General features: G+C 34.7%; 1 protein-coding gene across 1 annotated transcript; it reads left to right on the forward strand.

Annotated features, from left to right (window-relative positions):
- The first annotated feature begins 18,551 nt into the window (after nt 1-18,551).
- Nucleotides 18,552-22,193, forward strand: LOC127106558 (RNA-binding NOB1-like protein). Its single transcript, XM_051043839.1, has 5 exons — nt 18,552-19,003; nt 19,770-20,856; nt 21,090-21,258; nt 21,650-21,766; nt 21,890-22,193. The coding sequence occupies exons 1-5, from the start codon at nt 18,667-18,669 to the stop codon at nt 22,034-22,036; spliced, it is 1,857 nt and encodes a 618-aa protein (XP_050899796.1). The 5' UTR covers nt 18,552-18,666; the 3' UTR covers nt 22,037-22,193.
- The last annotated feature ends 807 nt before the right edge of the window (nt 22,194-23,000 follow it).

Consider the following 23,000-nt stretch of genomic DNA (forward strand, 5'->3'; position numbering starts at 1 on the left):
AACAACCCCCTGCCGAGAAAGGGTCGTCATTACAAGTATCTCCAATCAGTAGATGGGGATTTATTTTCCCCAGTAGGGTCTCCAAGCAGAACTTCTCATACGCATAACTCATTCCTTACATCATTTCACATCATACGCATGCATACAACATTCGCATTTATTTCTTGGCATAACACGAAACATCTCATGCATCATGACATAGCATGAAGCTAACTTTATTTTCCCCAGTTAATCATCCTCCTGACACAGTCAAAACAAAGGTCCATTCAGACGGACATCCTTATCAATTACACTCAAGATTTAACTATATCCCTCAGATGCTACCTAGTGTACGGTACATTTCTGAAGTGTAGTCTAGTGTACGACTACCCCCCTTTTATCATCAGATTCAGCCTAATGGACGGCTCAGTCTGCTCAGATACGGTCTAATGTACGACCCAATTTGACCTTCGTCTCCTCAGATGCTACCTAGTGTACGGTACATTTCTGAAGTGTAGTCTAGTGTACGACTACCCCCTTTTTTATCATCAGATTCAGCCTAATGGACGGCTCAGTCTGTTCAGATACGGTCTAATGTACGACCCAATTTGACCTTCGTCTCCTCAGATGCTACCTAGTGTACGGTACATTTCTGAAGTGTAGTCTAGTGTACGACTACCCCCTTTTTTATCATCAGATTCAGCCTAATGGACGGCTCAGTCTGCTCAGATACGGTCTAATGTACGACCCAATTTGACCTTCGTCTCCTCAGATGCTACCTAGTGTACGGTACATTTCTGAAGTGTAGTCTAGTGTACGACTACCCCCTTTTTTATCATCAGATTCAGCCTAATGGACGGCTCAGTCTGCTCAGATACGGTCTAATGTACGACCCAATTTGACCTTCGTCTCCTCAGATGCTACCTAAGTGTACGGTACATTTCTGAAGTGTAGTCTAGTGTACGACTACCCCCTTTTATCATCTGATTCAGCCTAATGGACGGCTCATCCTGCAACTCCAATACAGTCTGTCATAAGACCCATTTGGATCTTCAACTCAGATACGATCTAGCGTATGATCCATTCTGATCCCTTATCCCCAGCAGTATAGCATACTCTGACTCCCCGACGAAGTCAACAGCATAATGGAGGGTTCACTATACGGTCTGATGTATGACCCGGTGTGACACCCATGTCTCTAGATATCGTCTAACGTACGACACAATCTGGAAATCTCCTCGGCAAGTTTCTTGGATGGCATCTTTAAGCCCATCTCCGTCAAGACAAATGAACAAGTGCAAATTTTTGGGGCATTCTAAGTGTTCAATAATCTTTCACCTCCAGACCACGAACGGCACATGCCATTCTACTCTCTCGGTTCGAGAATATTGAACAGGGGCAGCTGTCATACCCCAAAATTCGCCCGTTGGCATTACCAAACATTTTCCAAGACCCTCTGACTTGTTCTGCAAGGCACTGGTATCAAATGGACAAAAGCCCACTCACATAAGGCCCAATCCACAGGCGGCCCAAAACAGCTGGCTCGCTAGGCGAGCAGCTCCTTCGCCTAGCGAACATTTCATCATGCCCCTCGCCCAGCGAAACATTGGATCCAGGAAAAAGCCCAGACCTAGTTTGCTCGCTAGGCGAGCAATTCCTTCGCCTAGCGAAGCTTGCGAGAATTTGAGGTTTTGGACCTCATTTTAAGCCCATTAGGTCACCACTACCTCTACTATAAATACCTGCTCCTCTGCCACGAAAAAGGACACACAGACGGACGAAGACGGACGGAAACACGCATCCAGAGGGAGAAACACAGAAACCCTGCTGATCCAAAGAATTCAGAAGGCGGAAACCCTGAAGGCCGCTTACTCGCTCCGAAGCTACCGTCGCCCAACTCAATCCGGCTCGCCAATCCAAGGTTGCGACTCGATTTGCAAACAGGTTTGCATCATTATTATCGCTTTAGTTTCTTAATTGGCATATGATTATCACTTTGTGTCCTTATTTTGCATGTGGTACCACTTTAGTATCTTAATTTGCATATGATATCGTTTTGTACTCTCATTTGGCATATGGTACCACTTCATGTTCTTAATTTGTGGAGGATATTATAATTGAATTCATAAATATTTTGAAGTTTTGCATGAAAATTTAAATGTGCTTGAATATTGTGAAATTGAACCATATAATTATGTGTTGGATGCCATAAGCCATGCTGCAGGTTGAGGTCAGAATGTTCTCAAATTTCAAACCCGTGACCGCTCGCTAGCTCATCGCTAGGCGAGCCCGCAGCGAGCCTTCGCTGAGCCTTCGCTAGGCGAAGCAGAGGCGACCGGGCCAGGGGCTGCTTTGCTTTTTGCTGCCCATTTCATGTTTACCTAATTATGATTCTGCATGATTTGGCTTAAATTCCTGGCTGTTATATTTATGTTATGGTGCAATTTCCAGTTGTATTTTACCTCGATGCTTTAATCCGTGTGTTCATGGTAAAGGTTAGCATACTTCCGAAGAAATAGCCGGCTCGGTACTCCGCTTTATGCATGGGAAACCTTCATGGAGAGGGATCTTAAATTATTTCACTTTAACGTGAAGATTCATATTGATTGCCTAATTAATTTTACTATATTAATTTTTAATGTAATGTTGATTTTAATGTATCGATTTAATGCGGTACCACCATAATTACCTAATGAACTTAAAACATGGACTTTAAATAAATGATATCGGACCTCTCTTTATTACCCCACGATTACAATATTACGGTCATGTCCCGCGAATATGGGGATATCCTTAGCAAAGACCCTTCGGTTAAATCATCATAGTCCCTCGGATGTTGCCTTCGAAAACACGATTTTGTCCCTCGATGACCCTTCGGTGTAGCCTACGGTTAAATGATGATAGTCCCTTCGAATGCTAAGGTATCCTCACAACTGTTGCCTTCAATGACCAATCGATGACCCTACGATGACCCTTCTACATCCCCAGGATAAACTACTTACTTCTCAATAGTAAGGACAGTTTTACCCTCACAAGGATAGGAAATGACGGTAAAGACCTCGGACAAGTATAACCTTAATTGCTCAGTCATAACAAAAAATGCTTTTCACACCTCACACCTTTCAAACATCTTTTTTGGAAAATCACCACTTAGCATACATCCGCACTAGGATCATTGCCGAGTTATATTTTTCTAAACTACTTTCGAAAAAAAAACCAAACGAGATAACCACTTTGTATATATTCATGCAAGAATCATTACAAAGTTAAATTCTCCTTTTCAAAACATTTTCTACACATTTCTCCATCACCTTTTTCAAACAAGGAAAACATAAATGATTGAGCAATTAAGAGCCCATGGATAACCATGGATACAAAGGGTGCTAATACCTTCCCTTTGTATAAAGTACCTCCCGAACCTAAGAATTTAAAATTAAGGTCTTTCCTGTTCTTTTCCACCTTTCCTTAAGGGATAAAAGAAAAGTCGGTGGCGACTCTTGCTAACCGCGACATTGCGATTACAAATCCAATAAAGTCCAGCTCACCGTATGACACTATGCTTACTCATCGTAGTTATACATGTAATCTCGTGATGACAAACTTGGAAGGTCATCTGCAATGATCTCTTGAGCAGTGCTTCCTCCTTTAATCTACCTTTTATATTCTCCCATTGAGATCAAGGTGAACGTATTACCTTTATGTATTACATTGAGTCCATTGAAACTCCCTTTGAATTGAACCTGACACTTTAATTTATAGGCTTGAAAAAGGTAGGCTCGATATGTGTACCACCTATCTTCACCTGGCATGCCTACTTTCATCCTTGTTAAGCAATGCTAGATTTGTAACTTGCTCTAGCCGCCTTGTCTTGCTAGGCACACCGCCCATCCTCGTCTAACACACAAACCCTACATTCACGTTGAAGTAACTCAGCCTTGAAGTTACTTAGCCATGAAGTCTTCTTGGTTGCATGTGCTCGTTAGGCGCGACTATGCTCACTTAGCACACTTTGTGCCTGCTTATAGCTTAGCCAACTTTTGCTGCCCATTTCTGGCTAAGCAATCTTTGTGCTTGTTTTTGGCTTAGCAAACTTTTGTTGTCCGTTTTTCGTTAAGCTAGCATGGTGCTTGTTTATGGCTTAGTCAACTTTTGTTGCATATTTCTGGCTTAGTTAGCTTTGGTGCTTGAATGATGCATTTTTGTGTTTTCTTAGTCCTTTTGGCTTATACTTAATAACTACACAATTAAAAAGTTCATATAGGTGCTTTATCATAATTTTATGATAAATTGGGTTTTTTCATTGATTTCTTGTAAAATAAGTCAATAAGTGCCCATGTATTTTGCATATTTTTGGCACTTATTCACTCTACCTAACTTATATTTTTGTTTATCCTCAAACAAAATCAATACAAATGGTTCAAGAAATTTCATTATTCAGTGTTCATTAAAGATCTCAAGACTTGATCAAGAAGTTTTTGAAATCACATTGAAGTATGACATCATTTTTCTTCAAATGAAGATTCATAATCAACATTATAAGCATCCATAAACTATAACATGAAGATAAAAAATCTACTTTACCAAAGTATCATTTTAAAATATGTTCAGATCAACAGTTAATTTTTCATCAGAATCATCATTTCACGTGTGTATCTCTCAAATGGGTTAGTGTTTTCCTCAATTATCAGATCATGTGAAGGTGAGAAAAATACACAAGAAGAGGATTGAATTAAGTATGTTAATTCTTTTTTAACTTATGAAAATCCAACTTCAAAATCTGAACAAGTTCAAAATGTGAACACAGAGTTAGTTTGCAACAGAATGATAAACAATCAGAAGCATTAAGCAAATCAACACACAAAGTTTATCCTGGTTCCTCTCCTAAATTGAGAGTAGTTCAACCCCATTTCCACACAATAAATTTTCACTATAATCAATCCTGATTACAACTTTGCTTAATCAATCCAGAAAGAGACTTCATTGCTCAATCAATCCGGAAAGAGACTTCCGCTCAAGCAATCCTGCAAGATACTTCTGCTCAATCACATCTGAAAGAGACTTTACTGCTCAAGCAACCTTGCAAGAGACTTCTTCTACTTTAAACTAATAGTTTAATAGAAATAATTATAACTATACTTTGATACACAACAGAAGTATGAAACTATGGCAACAACTATAATGTTTCTTAAACACTTAAGATTTCTAAGATATACAAAGAGAATAAATCTTAAGAGCTTGTGCAAATGAACAAATGAAACTTTAGCTCAAAGTTTATCCTTAATGCGTTAGGTTAGATTGTATAGTAGTTGTGTAACTTTCCTTCAAGTCTCCAGCTTCCTTTTATAGAGGTAGATAAATGAGTCGTTGGAAAGTTGTTTGCACAAGAGATTTTTTTTGAAATGCAGCAACTCCAAGAGAGAGTCATTGGAAGACAAATCTTGTTAAGACTTTAACCAGGGTGTAAAAACATAGTCCACTGTATACTAGAAATAAAATAGGTGATAGGGTGAACTAGACAAGTCCCATCATCTTTTCTTGAGCCTTGCACTAAGGGACTATAGTTAACTTTTACCCTTAGTTTGGTGTTGACAAGATAGGTATGTTATGGGTACAAAGTATGGACCAGAACCTGAGCTTTTCAAGCCAAGGACTCCAGGGTTTGAGATGTCACTGGAGTCAGAATTATCATGACTAGAGTCTGATCCTTCAGATGCTGATCCTTCAGAGTCATCAGATTCTAATTAATCAGAATCTGAGACGTTTAACTTGTCAACAAATGCTTTCAGCAGGGTTAATTCTGAGTAGAGTTTAAGCTTTTATGATCATGCACACTTGAAAATATGTTAGTATACCCAATTATTCTTTAAGTGCATTGTTATAATCAAAATCCCAGGGATACGAACAAATCTTGTTCCGACAATCTCCCCTTTTTTTATGATGACAAAAAAATGTACTTAAGAACAATGGTTGGTCAGTTTAGTTAACTTGATAACATCAGAGTCTGAGGTTTTTAAGTTCTTCCTAAGTCTAATAGTTATAAGGTTGAGTTTTGTAAGCTCCCTCTAAGTCATATCCAAGTTAATTAAACTTATATGTATAACATAAAACATATATGTTCAAATTTAAGTAATAAAATAGGTTCTGATGAGGGTTCACTAAGGGAAAGTATTTAAAAATATACTTTAATCCTCTTAAATACTCACATAATTTTCTCCCCCTTTTGTCATCAACAAAAAGTGAACAAATACATGTCAGCATATATATATATATATATATATATATATATATATATATATATATATATATATATATATATATATATATAGAGAGAGAGAGAGAGAGAGAGAGAGAGAGAGAGAAAATATATTTGAGAAAGGAAATGTGGGAAAAATTAAATCTGATAAAATAAATAAAAACAATTTTCTTTTCTCTTTCAAAAAAAAATGAATCACAATTTTCAAAGGAAAGAGAAATGGCTCAGATTGGGTGAAAAAAATTCTCGACTTCTCAAGACGGTAAGAGTCGTGTAGTTAAGTTTCCAAGAATATGAACCATCAGAAGTAATCATTGCAGTAATGAGCTAGAAGACCTAGAGTATCATTAAAGAGCGTAAGTGATTTAACCTCCATTAGGAACTTAAGAGACACACAAGATCCTTTATAAAAGCACATTTCCATAGTCTAAAATCTCACATCTTCATCCAACTCTTATCCTTCTCAATCAAAATGAGCACTCCCTATCATACCCTAATTTTTAACCCTAAGATCCCACATATCATTGGCATCATTACACACAAACAAGGTCACATCCTGATCCCCCTATTCATCTTTGGGTTTGCTTCTTGCAGGGATCACCAAACACCTCTTTGTTGGTGTTTTACCTTTATGTTTATCTAACCACTAATCAAAATAGCAAAAATATGGTTTATTTTCCTTAAGTTTATTGTGCAAGGTATGACTTTTCAATCAAGAGCATCTCAAAGTTTTGTTACTTACTTCTCAAGGAAAGTCAAAGGTTCATGTGTTTATTTTCATGCTTTCTTCAACAAGTAACTTCAAGGTTTGAGAAAATTAATCAAGGGACAACCAAAGACACCTTATTTTGAGTCCATATGATCACGCATTTGCTTTGAAATGCAAGGAAAGTCCAAGTACACAAGCTTGTTCCAAGTGGTTTGACCAAAAAGTCAACATTTGAAGTCAAAGTTCCAAGAATCACAACTCTTTCATTTCTCAACATTTTTTAATGCTCCTTTTTGCATATGACTTTTCTCAACATCCTCTACAATTTCTCTTTATATGACAAGAGTCAATTATGCTTGAAGGATCATCAAAAGTTTGGAGACATTATAGGTCATTTGTGGACTTAGTGAAATTTGACCTATTTTTAAGTGACTTTTTCTCAACTTTCAAATATCATAACTTCTTCAATTTTCAACATTTGAGATTGGTTAATTTTACACAATGTCATTTTTGATGCCCTCTATAAGTTTGCTTCAGGGATCAAGGTCAAAATATGCTTGGAAGGCCATGGAATTCATTAAGACATTACAGGTCATTTTCAGCCATGGAACACTTAAATTTTTCTAAGTTATATGATCCGTTTTTCATTCCAACTTCAACATGACATAACTTTGTGCTCAAACTGCCAAATGCAACCTTTCTTGGCACATTGTAATCTTTATTATAATGTTAGCACATTTTAAAAAGATTGGGATAAAAAAGCCTCATGAGTAGGATGCCCCATTGGGTTGAACATGGTGACTTGGAACTGAAGAAATTGCCATTGCCCGAATTTTGAACTTCACTAATCTCAATTCTAAGCCAAATTAGCATGTGTTTTGGAACTAAACATGTTTAACCAAGTCTCCAAAAGTTAATTGACCTTTGAAACACATCATTTGGCTGAGTTTTGATGAGTCGCAAGTCACATTTTTCTCATATTCGGATCAAATTCGTTTTGCGCGAATTCAGCATCATTCCACACGTATTTGGATCCAAACACATTCCCTATAAATAGAGGAAGCTACTTCATTCATTTCCAAGCTTTGGAGAGCCAAGAAATCCCTGCTGCAACTTTCAATTTTCCAGAAAAAATCAACTATCGTGTTTTGAGTTTCAGCTTGTTTAAATCCAATTTCTTGATTCTATTAGCATCTTCGGCATCCTCTGAAACTTTTGCAACCATTCTCAAGCTCTAAGACCTCCTGAAATGCTCTAACCAGATCGAGCTTCATCAACTTCTAATCACCATATGAACAAGGTAGTTCTGAGCATCATTTAAACTCAAACAAGTTACCACAATGTAGTCCTTCATTCTCTGATGCTTTCCCCTAACTTAGCTGGTGTTGATTGATCGTTTATCATTTAATTTAATTTTTCGTGGCTTGCTTGCTTCTGAAACTTCTCTGAAATTCCCTTTGCTCAATTTAGATAAATAAATTTGGAGCATAAGATTGAATTAGAGATGAGAAGAGGATCATAATGGTGGTGGCCTCGTGTTCTAAATTTATTAAATGATGAAACTCCGGTGAGAGTTCACCGGAGAAGATGACCGGGGTGTTACAGGTCGTCTGAGTTTGGCCAGACACGTTGGACAAATGAAATATTTCGATTTGCTGGTTTTGAATTGGATCAAGTATGTTGTTTGTAGCGCGTTCCACCGTACATTCTAATATAAGGAGTGTTGGATCTGCCACGTCCATTAATGAGGCGTGATCAAACGCTCCATGTTTTTATGATTTTCAATTCTTTTTCTTTTATTATTTTTAATTGCTTTTTCTTTCAAAATTCATAGTAATTTTATTTTTCATCCAAAAAATTCAAAAATAATTTCTAAAATCCTTTTTTATTTTTCTTCATCTGATTTTTATGTTTCCACATTTTATTTCACTGATTTTCTATTTTTCATAAATTTTATCTTTTCTCCTTTATTTTAATTGGTTTAAAAATACTTTTTTGCATTTTAAATTCTTAAAACTTTATTATATGCTTATTATTTTATTTCCAACCTCCCATAATTTTCTTGGCCATTTATTTGGTATTTTGAAGGACTTTATGGATTTTTTTCATTTTATTTCTATTTTAAAATTCACTTAAAAATATCTTTGGTGCATTTTTATTTCATTTGACTATATTTTATATTTGTGTGGCCTTTGTGAACTTCTGTTGACCTTGGATCATGATGGTTTTGATCATAAGTCTCATCAAACTCAATGGATCTTGGATGTTGATGGGGTGAAAACCCTAATCCACCAAAATGGATGATTGATTTTGATGATGACTTGATCAAACTTTTGGTCCAATTTGAGTGTGACCTCTCTTGTCCCCTTCTTTTTCATCTCTTTCTTTTCCCTTTGATCAATTGGATGGTTTGTTCCCATCTTGTTCATGATGTGTGGATTGGTACTTGATGAACTTTCATCATTACAAATCTACCTCCTAATTGATCATGGATCATTTAAGGTACTTTGGATTGATGCGTAAGTTTTTCCTAAGTGTCATGAAGTATGGATTGAAGTAATGAACCATCCTTCTAGCCTTTGTGCTTGATCATTTCTTTTTTTCTTTTTTGTGTGGCGTGACTTTAGGAGAATGATTTACATATTATTTCTCTAACATGTATTAACACTACCATTATTATTGATCGACCTTAGATAGTTGCGACTTCTATATAAATCCAGTTACGATTTCTTAACATAGCGCTAAATTTGTCCCAAAAGCAAAGACATTTTTATAAGTGAGATTGTAAGTCTCATACTCCTCATGGTATTGTGTGAAAATAATGATCCCTTTTCATTTGTGAGAGTTAGAGGCATACTTGTTGATTTTTATCCAAGTTGGAGCCCTTCTTATAATGATGTATAAGTTCATGTTTTCATGCTTGTGGGTGAATAGTTGAGTGTTCTCCAAAAATGACCAAATCATCTTTCATTTTTGATTACTAATATCATTTGCTAACATTTTTTACTTTTATTAACTCTTACTTCAAAGTCATTTACTTTATACTCTTTTATTTTATACCATTTACTTTATACTTTATGTTTAGCATCCCATATCATACTATTTATGATTATGTCATTTGCTCTTTGCCCATTTGAGACTTTTCTTTTATATCTTTGTAACGAAAACACTAATAAAAAAAACCTAAAAAGAAACTTGTTTCTCCTGACTCATGGACTTGTGGTTACTATTCTTGGCATCATTGTGGAGTTACGGACTTAGAATTAGGATTTTGACCTTTGCTTTGAGACTTGTGATTTGAGATCTTGAGATTCATATGATACCTTTGACTTTGGACTTCTTATGGAGACTTGGTTAAGTTACTTTGGTTTCATCTGATGCATGGATTGTTATTTGCTTATTTGGCTTGCTTGAGGCTTAATCCAAAGGAGGGAATTCTTACTTGACTTATGTCATAAAGCTTACTATCTCTTGGTTAGATCTTTCCTCTCTAGTTTTTACTTTATGCTCTAGGATAGTGTCTTCTTCTCCTCCATTTCTTTAATTTTTAAATCTTCTCCCTCTTTTTTCAAAAACTTTCTTGTTTTCAAACTTGAATCACTTTCTCAATAAACCTTGACTTTTGTCAAGATATTTTCAAAATCTTTTCCTAATAAATTCTAATACATCTTAAGCATATTCAAAACCAATTTCAAAAGACTTAAAAAAATACATAAATCATTCAAATTATTTTGTGCCCTTTGTGCACTTTTTCTTTGAAATTTTTTTCTCAAAGTTTAGACATGATTCATTTCCATAGTTGAGATATAATTCTCCTGTCTCCATGGTATTGATGACAATTCTTTTCCACCTAAGAAAGCTAGTGGCATACTTGTTGATGTTTATCCAAGTTGGAGCCCTTCTTTATGGTGATGTAAAGTTCTCATACTTGTGGGTGACTAGTTAAGTGTTCTCCTTAAAATACAAAATGTATTTTCATAAAACATGAATCAAAACAAACACCTTTGTTATTTTTACCACGAACTACGAGATTTTGATCCTCCATTGCACTTTGTTGGTACGTAGGCATGAGACTTCAAAAGGTCTTGACAAACACTAAAAATCATAAAAAAACATTTATTTTCCCATCTCTCCACTCTTTTACAAACACACTCTTTTTCAAATTAAAACGTACATTTTTCAAAGAGGTTCCCATGGAGTACCATGGATGTTTAGGTTGCTAATACATTCTCTTTGCATAACTAACCCTCAGAACCTTATCTCTTTTTATTAGTTTTGTTTTATAATTTCTTTGGGTTTTGTTCGTACTTTTTTACTTTTCCTTTGGAAACAATAAAAGTGTGGTGGCGAATCTTGCTTTATGAGTTAAGTTAATCAATAGCTTAATCTCAAAATTCTTATCGCTACACTCCCTCTGAAGCAAACAAAATTACTGTCTCATTAGAGACCATAATGGTTAGAGAAACTAATAGTGTTGTGGAGCACTATCAACCAAAACATGAGGAAGCCCAACCTTCTGGGTCAACCACTGTGTGTGTATGTGGGGGGGGGGGGGGGGGGGGTACCCAAGGTGAGAAAGGCTTCAAAAAAGAAGAAGACACTCAAGAAGAAAAAGAAGAAGAAGGTTCTAAAGAAGATTGCTTACTTTGACTCTGATGAAGGTTCAGAGGAGCAAGGTATAGAATGGGAGACATGCTTCTGTGCTCGAGGATATTATTCAGATTTAGATAAACTAATGTAGATCAATCCTCTTGTAATCTTCTTCCAATTTTAATGAAATATGAATCTTTTTGTAATGATACTTTTTGAATAGTCATTTTATTCTTTGTCAATCATTAGAGAAGAAGAATTCAACCAATTGAGCATAAATTAACCAAATAATTTTTAATTTTATCAGAGGATATAAATATTCCCAAATAATGTAGCTCACACATAAACATATGAGACAAAGAGAAAAACAAATATGTAGTCAACAAATATTAACATAGATACGAATTAGTTTCAAAAAGTTGAACACAAAGAAAGTATTAACGATAAATATTACCAGTTTAAGAGAAAGAATAAAGAAAACACGAAAAAAAGGTTATAAATCTTAAGCCTAAGGTTTCTTCAGAAGATCCAGGACGACTTTAAGATCAACACCCATCATGTCTTGTCTGGTGTCCATAGACTTCATCCTTTTGTCCATTTTGGCTTGTTTAATAACCATGGTTGGTTGAACAACAACGACAAAGGTTAGTGATAAGTCATCATTTGTGCTATAATTATTATCATTTTAATAGGTGAAAGTATTTATCTATGTTTTAATCATTCTTGGTATTTTTTATCTTTTTGGGAAGGTTAACATGTTTTGCAGGTCAGGGGAAGTCAATGATATGGTCGAAAAAGGAACACGGGGAATTTTCAGAAAAATTGGAAAAGTCTATTTTTCATCATGTTTTACAGCATGATAGACATATGGTATTTTCATCATAACTAGAGCGTCGTAACTCGGAATGATGTGGGACCGGCGGAAAATGAAAGCTAACATCTAGGACTACAACTTTCATGAAGACATCAAAGGCTAATTCGTAATTTTATGCCCATACGCATATCAACTTGGTCATATGCGTATCAGATCTGAAAAAATGCACAGTTGCTGCCCGTACGCGTAATGCCAAGCCATTACTCGTCTTGTCTTATCCCCGTACGCGTATGATACGAGTTCCAACAGAAGGGAGGAAAAAATGAGCTTCCGCCCTTACGCATAATAGGGAAGGCATTACGCGGAATGACATGCCTTGAACGTCTGCAAGGATGCTTACGTGTAGAAGACCGAGGCAATGAATATGGCATTACGCGTAACAGTGAAGGCATTACGCATAATGAGGCCCAAAACCCTAGGAAGCCCGAAACATGTCTATTTAACCCGGAAACGCGATTTTTCGAGGGTTGGACGATTTTTGACGGTAAATACACGTTTTGAAGGCTGGAGAACTCAAATTTTGAAGGTGGATTCATATTTTCAGGAGCTATTCACGATTGATGATCAATTCATCTCAGTTTATCTCAATTTATTTTTATGAGTAGCTAAATCCCCCAATGCTACGAGGTATCCCTGATTCAGATCTATAATAACCTTGAATTTCTCTTCGCAATGAAAATTTTATTTCATCATATTTGATTTATTCTCTTGACTATTTTAATGTTTTCTCTATCGGAAAAACGAAGTTTGATTTATGAGTAATAATTAAGCTAGACCGTAATTGTTTCCGATCTGCTTGAGAATATTTTATAGTAGATATTACCTAGGACTAGGAACACTCTATAAGAACCGAATTATTCTTGATAAATTAATGCTTAATTTCATCCGTACTTTTCTATGGACATATGAGTTAGGTTAAATGATTAAAGGTTTTTTTCACTAAGGACTTAGGAGTAAACACTCATAAGAACCGGTAATAAATTATCTGGAATCTGTTGTTGCATTGTAAGTTCAGAGTCGTCATAGAATTGAATCATACACCATCCCTATCATATTACTTATATTTGTCTAAACCATCAATTACTTTGTTTACTTTATTTGAAATTATTTTCATAACTCAACCAATCAATCAAAAACCCCGAAGACTTTTGTTTAACTGAAATTAATCCAGAACTTTGTAAGCAGTCCTTGATCGATATTGGGGATTTCCCCTCTTATTACTACATTGGCAGATTAGTACACTTGCTAATGTACCGATCAAATAATTTTGCTTCCAAAAACTCTTGTCTTCTACTAGAAGTGATGACATATTTTGAAGTGGCATCCTTGAGATTCTGAATAACATATACAACAAAGGTTTGGAGAGACTCCCACTTAGTAGTATAAACTGCTGGATCAAAAGTAGAAGTTCTCTTATCAACCAAATCCTGAACTTTATCAAGAAGGATAAATTTAATTTCTTCAAGGTTGTTTTGGATAACAGGTGGAAGAGATGAAATGTTAGTTTATGAATGGCTAGAGGATTGGTAATTTTGAATAATTGGGTTTAGGGAAGTTTCAGGATGGAGAAGGTCAAAAGAGATGTGTTTAGATTCAATTATAGGTTCATATGCAAATTAAACTAGGGATAGATCATGCACAATTTGTTCAGTTTCAATATGAAGTTCAAATGCAACTTGATCTTGGAGTTGAGTCTGAACAAGGCTAGGTTCTTTATGAGGTGTGGATTTTGGTGATGGTTGAGTTGGATGAGTTTCTGGTGGAGAAGTAGGTTATGGTTAGATTAAGGTTACATATTTAACTTCAGAAGTAGAATATGTTTGGTTAGATGGTAAGTTTTAAGGAGAAAAAGTTTGAATACGGATGGCTTGAATAGGTTTGATGATCACAAGTGAAGGTTTTATAGTTTTGAGGTTAAGGTGAGCATCGAACCCAACTTCATCATATTCTGACTCAGAACTGTAAGAAGAAGCTTTCCCACAAGAAACATCTATGGGAGGTTCAAGCATGGTATTCAGAGGCAATGGTTGTTCAAAAGCAGAAAATAGAATTAACTGATTCTGAACATCAATGGATTCACCGAAAGGGAGTAAGGTGTGTTTTGGAGATTGATTGGGTGAGAGATTTGGTGAAGGTGTAGGTGATTTGTGGTTTAAGGTGGAATAATCAAAATCATCTTCCAAGATACATTTCAGATTTATACTTGTCATACCAGTATTTAGAGCTTCTGAAGTAGCTAGATTATCTTCTTCAATAGCTTTAGAAAATACTTCTTCAGGAATACCAGAAGCTTCAGTCTCAATAAACTTTAACCCAACAATAACTTCAGGTGCCCGAACCTCAATAGTCTCCAGAACAATTCTAGTACATCCTTCTAAAAGCTCTCAAGTTAGTGATTATTCTCAAGAAAAAAATTTGGGGACTGAAGTAGGCCAACTTATTAGGCTCAATCTATATAAATCTATAGTGTCTTTCTTTCTCCGTAATCTCTTTTACATTTCAATTATTTTCTTTCTGTTGCTTTTCCATCTATATTTTTATTTTGCTGCTTATTTAGTCATTTGTTTTTAAAATCTGATTTTTCCAAATGATTTTGTTTTGAATCAATGTTTTCTAAAGCTCCATAATTCACCTCCCTTTTGTGTATGAAATCGCATGTCCAACATCTTAGACTGATGCTCATCTAATACACACTCTAAATACACCTTATAACATGCAAGATATCCTGAAGGTTAAGGTCAAAGGTTTCATCAACACTTCTAAATGAAGTATACTTGAAACCATACTCCAAGCCTACCCTCATGTGATATAGATTAAGCATAATATCACAACCCCAATTGAAAATAAAAAGGGCCATCTACACGTGGAAGAACTCTAATTTAGATTAGATTTCTCTCAAAAAGGCCTAACTTTCAAAAATATGGGATAGATATTGGTTGGGGTCATCACAACACAAACTTGAACAACTTCTTGTCCTAAAGTAATAAATCATCCAAATTTTAAGCAAGGCAGTCATGCTTTTTTTTTATGTGTGGTCTGAAATGCATCTTTTCTCAATACCATTATCATGTTTGATCATTAATCCCATTCTAAAAGTTTTCAATCAAAATAATTTTGACATATGAACTTCATTCAGCAATCAAACATAACTCTCTCTTCACACTCTCACTAATTTCACTCTAGTGTTTACATGGTAACCACACAATTAACATGCAAATGTCATTCTACCATAAGTTTGTACTAACTCTCAATAGTCATAATCAATGCGAAAAAAGTACAACTTTTTTTTACGTCTTTACGGATTGTAATTTGGCTAGGGTGAATCCTGGATACATTTGGATAAATAGGTTGAGTTTATAGTTGGACTAGTTATCTTTTGAACATCAATTATTTTTTCTTATTCATGGGTGGATCATGAAGATGTACAAGCATTTACATACTTGATTTCTTTTTATTTTTAAAGATCTCTCACTCAACTTATTATTAATATTTGTTTCATTGGGTACCTTTTTATTTGAGCTTTTTTGACAAAAATTTCAAAGTCTGAAGAAAATTCGGAAGAAGAGAGGTCGCGTAAGATGAACAAAAAAATCAGGCAGACTATATAAGACATAGCGATAAACAAATTAGTGACATGTAATAGGCGTGATCCCATGGCGCCCTCTCCATACCGATTGGTGACATGTAGTGAGTCTCATGAGGTTGAGTTTTGCTCGTATGAGTTAAAGTCACTGGTCAATCGAAGTCGAGTTTAAGGTCTAGTGGAGAGAATGGTTAGATACACACCCTCTCTATTATTTGATAAAGTGTTTTGGGCCTTAAGTATTAGTTCAGGGTATACGTTTGTCCTGCTAAGTTCGAGCTAATGACGCTCTTAGGTTTCTTTTAGTATAATAGTCAATGAATATATATCAAAATAAAAAAGAATAATATATATTTCTTTAAATAAGTTTTTGGTTCCTCTAAATATGCTCAATTTCACTTTTAATCCCTCTAAAAATTTCCTTTAAAGAATGATCCTCCTAATATTTTTCATCCACACTTTTGGTCCCTCCTGCTAACGGCCGTTAACAGGATTTGACATGGCATGCCACGTGGAAGTTTTTTATGACTGGGAATACACATGATATTGTCAGCATGGCGAGATGCTGACGTGGAAGGCCACATGGCTAAATGCAACATTGCTCATGAATCCAGAAAAATTTGTAGGTAACTAAAATCGTAACTAGTATGTAACAAATACAAGAAAATTTACTGTACTGATTACCCACATCAGGACCTTGGCCAAACACCTGCCTGGGATCATGGCTCGACAAAAAAAGTATCAATTTCTATTATGGAATTGAGGCATGTAATGAAGTTTTGAATGGCTACAATCATATTATTGGGCCTGCACTAAAACATGAATGCTTGTGTACTCGTGCTGCACTATTGCTCAAGGTTCTTCTTAATATTATTAAACTGAGGCTTACAGTTTTTCTTTTCCTTTCAGTTCAATTTTTTCTCTCTTTGTTTTTGCTGAATGAAACATCTTTTGCAGAACCTGCTTGTTCATTTCAAGCTTGGGTTGTGTGCCATCCATTTGCACTGGAGTTGGAACACGTTTGTGGGAGACCATTAAGACTAAAATTTGATAAGAAAAATGGAGATCTGTACAATGCTGATTCCATTTTTAAGATAAGATCATATTAGTTTTGCCGTTCTCAAATGTTCAACCATGTGGTAACAAGGAAATTTCTCACATAATATGAATCACTTTGTTCAAGTCAAATCAAAGCTTAATGCTTGATAGTTGAAGGAAATAATATTAATGAAATTACACTGTGATTCTTTATTGGACCTATATCTATGCTTCTCTATATCTGTTCAGCATTCATAACATTTGTCTTTTAAGAATTTGTATCAATTTGAGGACTTACTCGTAGAAGATGTTTATGAAACTAAGACATAAATATAACTGAAAAAGTTTAATACAGTTATAATTAGTTTCTAGTTTTTCATGCAGAATGCATAAAATTTTGAGTTACTTCGAGTGACTGAAGATCATGTTTTACGAGAAAGTTCTATTAATAATTTTTTTCCCTAATGTGTCATTATTTTGTTATTTCATTACTCCCTCTTAATGTATTTAGGGAAATATAATATGTTTATGCTATGAAGAAAAAATATAATATGTTCATGCATGCGTGAAGAATTTGATGGAGATATTATGTTCATGCTTTCAAGAAAAAAAATGTAATATATTTGCATGAAGATAAGTATAATGTTCATCACGAAGATATTCAATCAATTAATAAGAGGGACAAAAAATATTAGGAGAATTATTTTTTTAAGAAATTTTTTTAAAAGACTAAAAATGAAAATAATAGTATTTATGAGGATCCAAAATATATTTAACCATATTTCATAACTATAAATAAGTTTATACAATTTAATAAAGTTAATTTAAAAATATTTTTATTTATTTATTGAATAAATAACAGTTGTAATTTATTAAATAAAAATTTTCTTTTATTGACACACTTTATTTTTTCTTCTTCATTTTTAATTTATTAATTATTGGTAATTAAATATTAATTTAATTTTTTTATTCTTTTAATCATATTTTATTATTACATAAAAATATTTATGTGAATTTATAAATATTTTTTATATATTTTCTTTCATATCAAGTTTTTAGACAATCATTTTATTTTTTTATTCAACAACTAAATAAAATATAAATAAAAAATAAAATTGGTCCAATTTTTTATGAATTAAAAATTAAATCTCTAGAATTAAATAAGATATCACATTTATTTAAGGAAATTAAAACAAGTTTTAGTCAACTTATTTGAAATATGAAATATGATTAATTTAATATTTTTATATAAAAATATGATTATTTTAGAATTAATTTTGAAAAACATGATTATTTAAAAAAAAATTCAAAATATACTTTTACTTCAACCATTCATGTAATAAATATCAAATTTTATTTTGGTATGTTGTAAAAAAAACTTTAGTAACTAATTTTATTTTTATAAAAAAGATTAACTTAATAATTTTTGGAAATTATATATTAAATAGATACACATGAATTGTTGTGATTGGATAGAAATTAAAAAATATGAAGCCGATTAAAACAATTATAAAAATCCATGTATCACATAACAAAAAAAAACTAAGGCATTGTCTTCCCAAACCCACCTAGAACCCTAAACCTAACCAAAACGGCGGCAGAGCTTCTCGCACCTCCGATCGAATCGTCGCCGGTAAATCATGGAGGAAGCTTCCGCAACAGCACCGCCACCACCAAAACCATCGTGTTGGAGTAGCATAGTGAAGAAGGAGGCACCGCCACCTCAACAACCGCCGCCACTTTTAGAGACTCAACAAGTTTTAGAAGATGCGCGCAACCGTCATGGGATATCTGTTTTGATTGTTGACGCTAATGCTGTTATTGCAGGCGGAGATAAGCTTCATGGAATTGCTGATAAGTTTGTGTCTGTCCCGGAAGTCTTGGAGGAAATCCGTGATCCTGTTTCTCGCCACAAGCTTTCTTTCCTTCCGTTCACTATCCAAACCATGGAGCCCACCCCTGAATCCATTAACAAAGGTATTTTTATTTGTTTTTTATGTTTTATTAGTTTCTTCACATTGTTATCGGTTTATGATTATGATGAGTTTTGTAGAATTAGTTGTTAGGGTGGGTTTGGATTAACTTAGTTTATCTAATGACATAAATACTCATGACATTGTTTAGAAGAGCTTATGAACATAACTTATGACATGTCCATAAGTTGAATGGCCATCCTTTTCAGCTTATTTTCACAAACTCGCCAGGGTATATGTTGGATTGGTGGTATGAAATGGAATAGAGCGGTAAATAATGAGATTCCATCGTTTGGATTTGCAAAGAATGGATGGAGTGGAGTTGAGTGGAACATGATGGGATAAATTCCATCCTATTCCATCCCATCCTTCAATTTTCATTCCATCCGATTTGAGGTGTATGCAATGGAATGAACTAATTTTTTCAGGTCCTATCAAATTATACAAACAATAGAATGAAGTCTTTTGTTCCATTCCGCTCCACTCCATTCCATCATGTTCTGTTCCATTATGCTTTGCTCCGTTCTAGTCCATCAATCCAAGCATAAGAAAACAACATTTAGTTAATATTATAGTTAATATGAAAAAAGTTTGACTTTATTTTATCATCTGTTGTAGAAATATCTTATGCTTTAAGCACTTAATTAAGTTATTTATCCAAACAAGACCTTAATATAGGGTCTTATGTTTCTGTTTGTATGTAATAGGAAGATGTTTTTCTTTCTGAATTCTAACATGGAAATCTTTTTACCAATTGGTCATGGTTGCAGTTGTCAAATTTGCTAGGGTTACTGGTGATCTACAGACTCTATCAGATGTTGATATCAAACTCATGGCTTTAACTTATACTTTGGAGGCTCAGATTCACGGAACAAAACATCTCAGAGACAGCCCTCCTCCAGTGCAAACCTTAAATGTTAAGAGATTGCCTGAGAAGGACTTGCCGGGATGGGGTTCGAATGTTCCCAATTTGGAAGAGTGGGAAGCACTGGAACGCGAAGAGGATAATACAAATTCAAATTCGAGAATCCTTCCTCTGCAGGACTTGAGTTTGAACATTGTTCCTCAAGATGATCTATCTGTAGATGGTTCAGTAGAGCATACAAGTGAAACTTCCTTGGAAATTCTAGAAGGTAGTGAACATTGTGGTTCAATGAGGCGTAAGAATTATCTGCCTAAGAAAAAAGCCATAAACATTGAAGGGAAGACAGTGGCTGATGGTGTTGATGCATCTCAAGGACAAGTTGATGACAATGAAGGTGATTGGATGCCTGCTGTTAGTCGTAGTACTCACAGGAGATTTCTAAGAAGGAAAGCTAGACGGGAATACTATGATGCATTATCCAGTAATCAAGATCAACAAGATATGGAAGAAAACATCGATGGAAGTGTTTGTGAAGATGACAAGACTTCGAACCGAGATGTTCACCAAGGTGATGATGAGAAGCATATTGAAAATGTTGTTTCCAAGGATGATATGATATTTGCAGAGAACAATGACGGTGAAGCCCTCTCTGCAACTCTGAAGCAAATGACACTGGAAGAAGGTTCACTTGAAGTTAATGAAGAAGACAAACCAAGTTTGTCTCCTGAAGAGCTGCAGTCAAACAATGATATACTACTTGAAAGTGCATCAGATCTCAGTGCATTTCACTCTGAGACTGCAAGTCAGACAAGTGAAGCTGCTGATGTTTCATATACAGGTGATGATACCAGTGAGCAAAGTTGGATGCTTAGATCTTTGTCTGAATCATCTGTAGCCTGTATAACTGGCGACTTTGCAATGCAAAATGTTCTTCTCCAAATGGGTTTGCGCTTGCTGGCACCTGGGGGATCACAGATACACCAGCTGCACAGGTAATTGTACTTGTTAGTAGCTTCTTAAAGATTCACTATGTTAATATAGATTATCTGTCTTTGCTATTTTTTTAATGTGTGACGGAATTGAACCTCGTATCTTTTTTTAAACATTGTGCAATATTATAATTTTCTAATGAGATATGCCTATTTCTTTTAATGTATATGATGCTATCTATGAAGCATATGCTATTGTATTATACGTGCTCATCTTTTAATTTGTTTGCATCCAGATGGATACTTAAGTGTCACGCTTGCTTCACTGTTACTGCTGAAATTGGGAGGATTTTCTGTCCAAAATGTGGAAATGGTGGCACCTTAAGGAAGGTAGCTGTCACTGTTAATGAAAATGGAATAATGTTGGCAGCCCGTCGACCCCGAGTTACATTACGTGGCACAAAAGTGAGTGTATATTATGAAATACTACTAGATATCAATTCAATTTTTCTTATGCATGTTAGTATGCTAGTCATTTTATTATTAAAGACGCATTCTTTCAGTCAATTGATCATCTATGTAATTGTTGAGTACTTGATTCATGGGTTACTAACAATGATTAATAAATACTAATGAATTTGGAACTGAGATTTTAATGTATTCCACACCCTTCCTGGAAATTTACAAGACTTGATGAGTGTTTATCCCAGTAGTTCTGTTTGATAGATGCTGGTTTTCAGTTGTACGAATGATAATGTATCTGAAGAATCATTTAATCATCTACAAGGTAGGATGATATATATCATTTGTATCTTTGTCACTAAACTGTATGCGTTTTCAATGATTTTACGTGCAGTTCTCATTGCCTTTACCCCAAGGCGGAAGGAATGCTGTCACAAAAAATGTTATTCTCCGGGAAGATCAACTGCCTCAAAGGGTACTTCATCCTAAAACAAGAAAGAAAGCCAACAAGGTAGTTTGTGTGTTATAGTATAACTAATGACAAGTTTCCCACAAGTGTGGTGTTTTTTCTTTTTGTTTCAATCATTTTAAACAATTTCACTTGACTGAGCTACTTACTTAATACCCTGTGTAGGATGATGAGTTCTTTGGGCCAGACGATGTTTTCAGCCACCACAATTCTAAGGGATCTCCGTTCCTGCCTCCAGTCAGAAAAGCACTAGCAGTTTACAGTGGGAAGAGAAATCCAAATGACAATCACTACTCTTCAAAGCGGAAGTAGTGGATGTCGAAAACTTTGGTTGGCTGGCTGGCTTTACTGTGCCCTCAATTTTGTTTTTTTATTACTTTTTGTTGAATGTTACCTGGAAGGTTGTTTAAGTTTATACAAGAACATGATTTAAACCACGCTTCATCTATATATGATTTAGTTTGGGTGAGTTATGGAACCTGATTAATGGCATGATATGGTTTTTATTTGCCTACTTGTAGAGTATAGTGTGAAGGCATAATCAATTTTGCACTTATGCCATTGCACACAAGATCTTCCATTGCAAGTAGCTACTTCCTATAGGGAAGTGATTATGACAGAAGGGGAGTTATTTATTGAGATGTCTAATAACTTATAAGAACTATTTTTTCAATATTTAATTTGAACAGATTCCTCTCTTGTAAGCACTTTTAAAATATTTGTTCTTTGGCTTAATTGCACTTTTGCTCTCTTATTCATTTTGTTTTTTGTTTTTGTTTTTAGTCCTTTCATTTTAAAATTTTAAAATTTAATCCCTTTAGTTTGATTTTGAGGTTTTTAGTCTTCCATTAAATTTGAGGTCAACTTTAATGTCGGTGCAATCACAGCGCCGATGTGTCATTTGCTAACTCAACATCTTTTTCTTCCAAATCATTAATTTTAATTCTGAATTACTTTAAATTGGAATATTAATATTATATAAAATCAAAGTAATGGAATATATATGCGGGTTGTCACAATACTTCTTCTTTGTTGCGCCTCCCCCTTTGTTTTCAAATGTCTTCTTTGTTTTCTTCATTTCTCTTCTTAAATCATGAGTGAATTAAGTTTCTCCTTTGCATCATCATTTCTCAAGGTAATATATGTTGGTGTGATCTTGAGTCACATTTGATGACATTATGGACCATCGTGAATCCCAAAAGATTTTATGGTAGTGGTAATTTCAGAGTGATGAGAAGAAAAAGATGCAATTATTTTCAATTGTTTGATGAAGAGA

This window comes from Lathyrus oleraceus, chromosome 7, assembly GCF_024323335.1.
Source record: "Lathyrus oleraceus cultivar Zhongwan6 chromosome 7, CAAS_Psat_ZW6_1.0, whole genome shotgun sequence".
Classification (NCBI taxonomy): domain Eukaryota; kingdom Viridiplantae; phylum Streptophyta; class Magnoliopsida; order Fabales; family Fabaceae; genus Lathyrus; species Lathyrus oleraceus.

Coding starts and splice junctions, on each gene's coding strand:
- LOC127106558 (XM_051043839.1), top strand. CDS start 18,667: ATGGAGGAAGCTTCCGCAACAGCACCGCCACCACCAAAACCATCGTGT. Junction 20,857..21,089: donor CAGATACACCAGCTGCACAG/GTAATTGTACTT, acceptor GTTTGCATCCAG/ATGGATACTTAAGTGTCACG. Junction 21,767..21,889: donor CAAGAAAGAAAGCCAACAAG/GTAGTTTGTGTG, acceptor TACCCTGTGTAG/GATGATGAGTTCTTTGGGCC.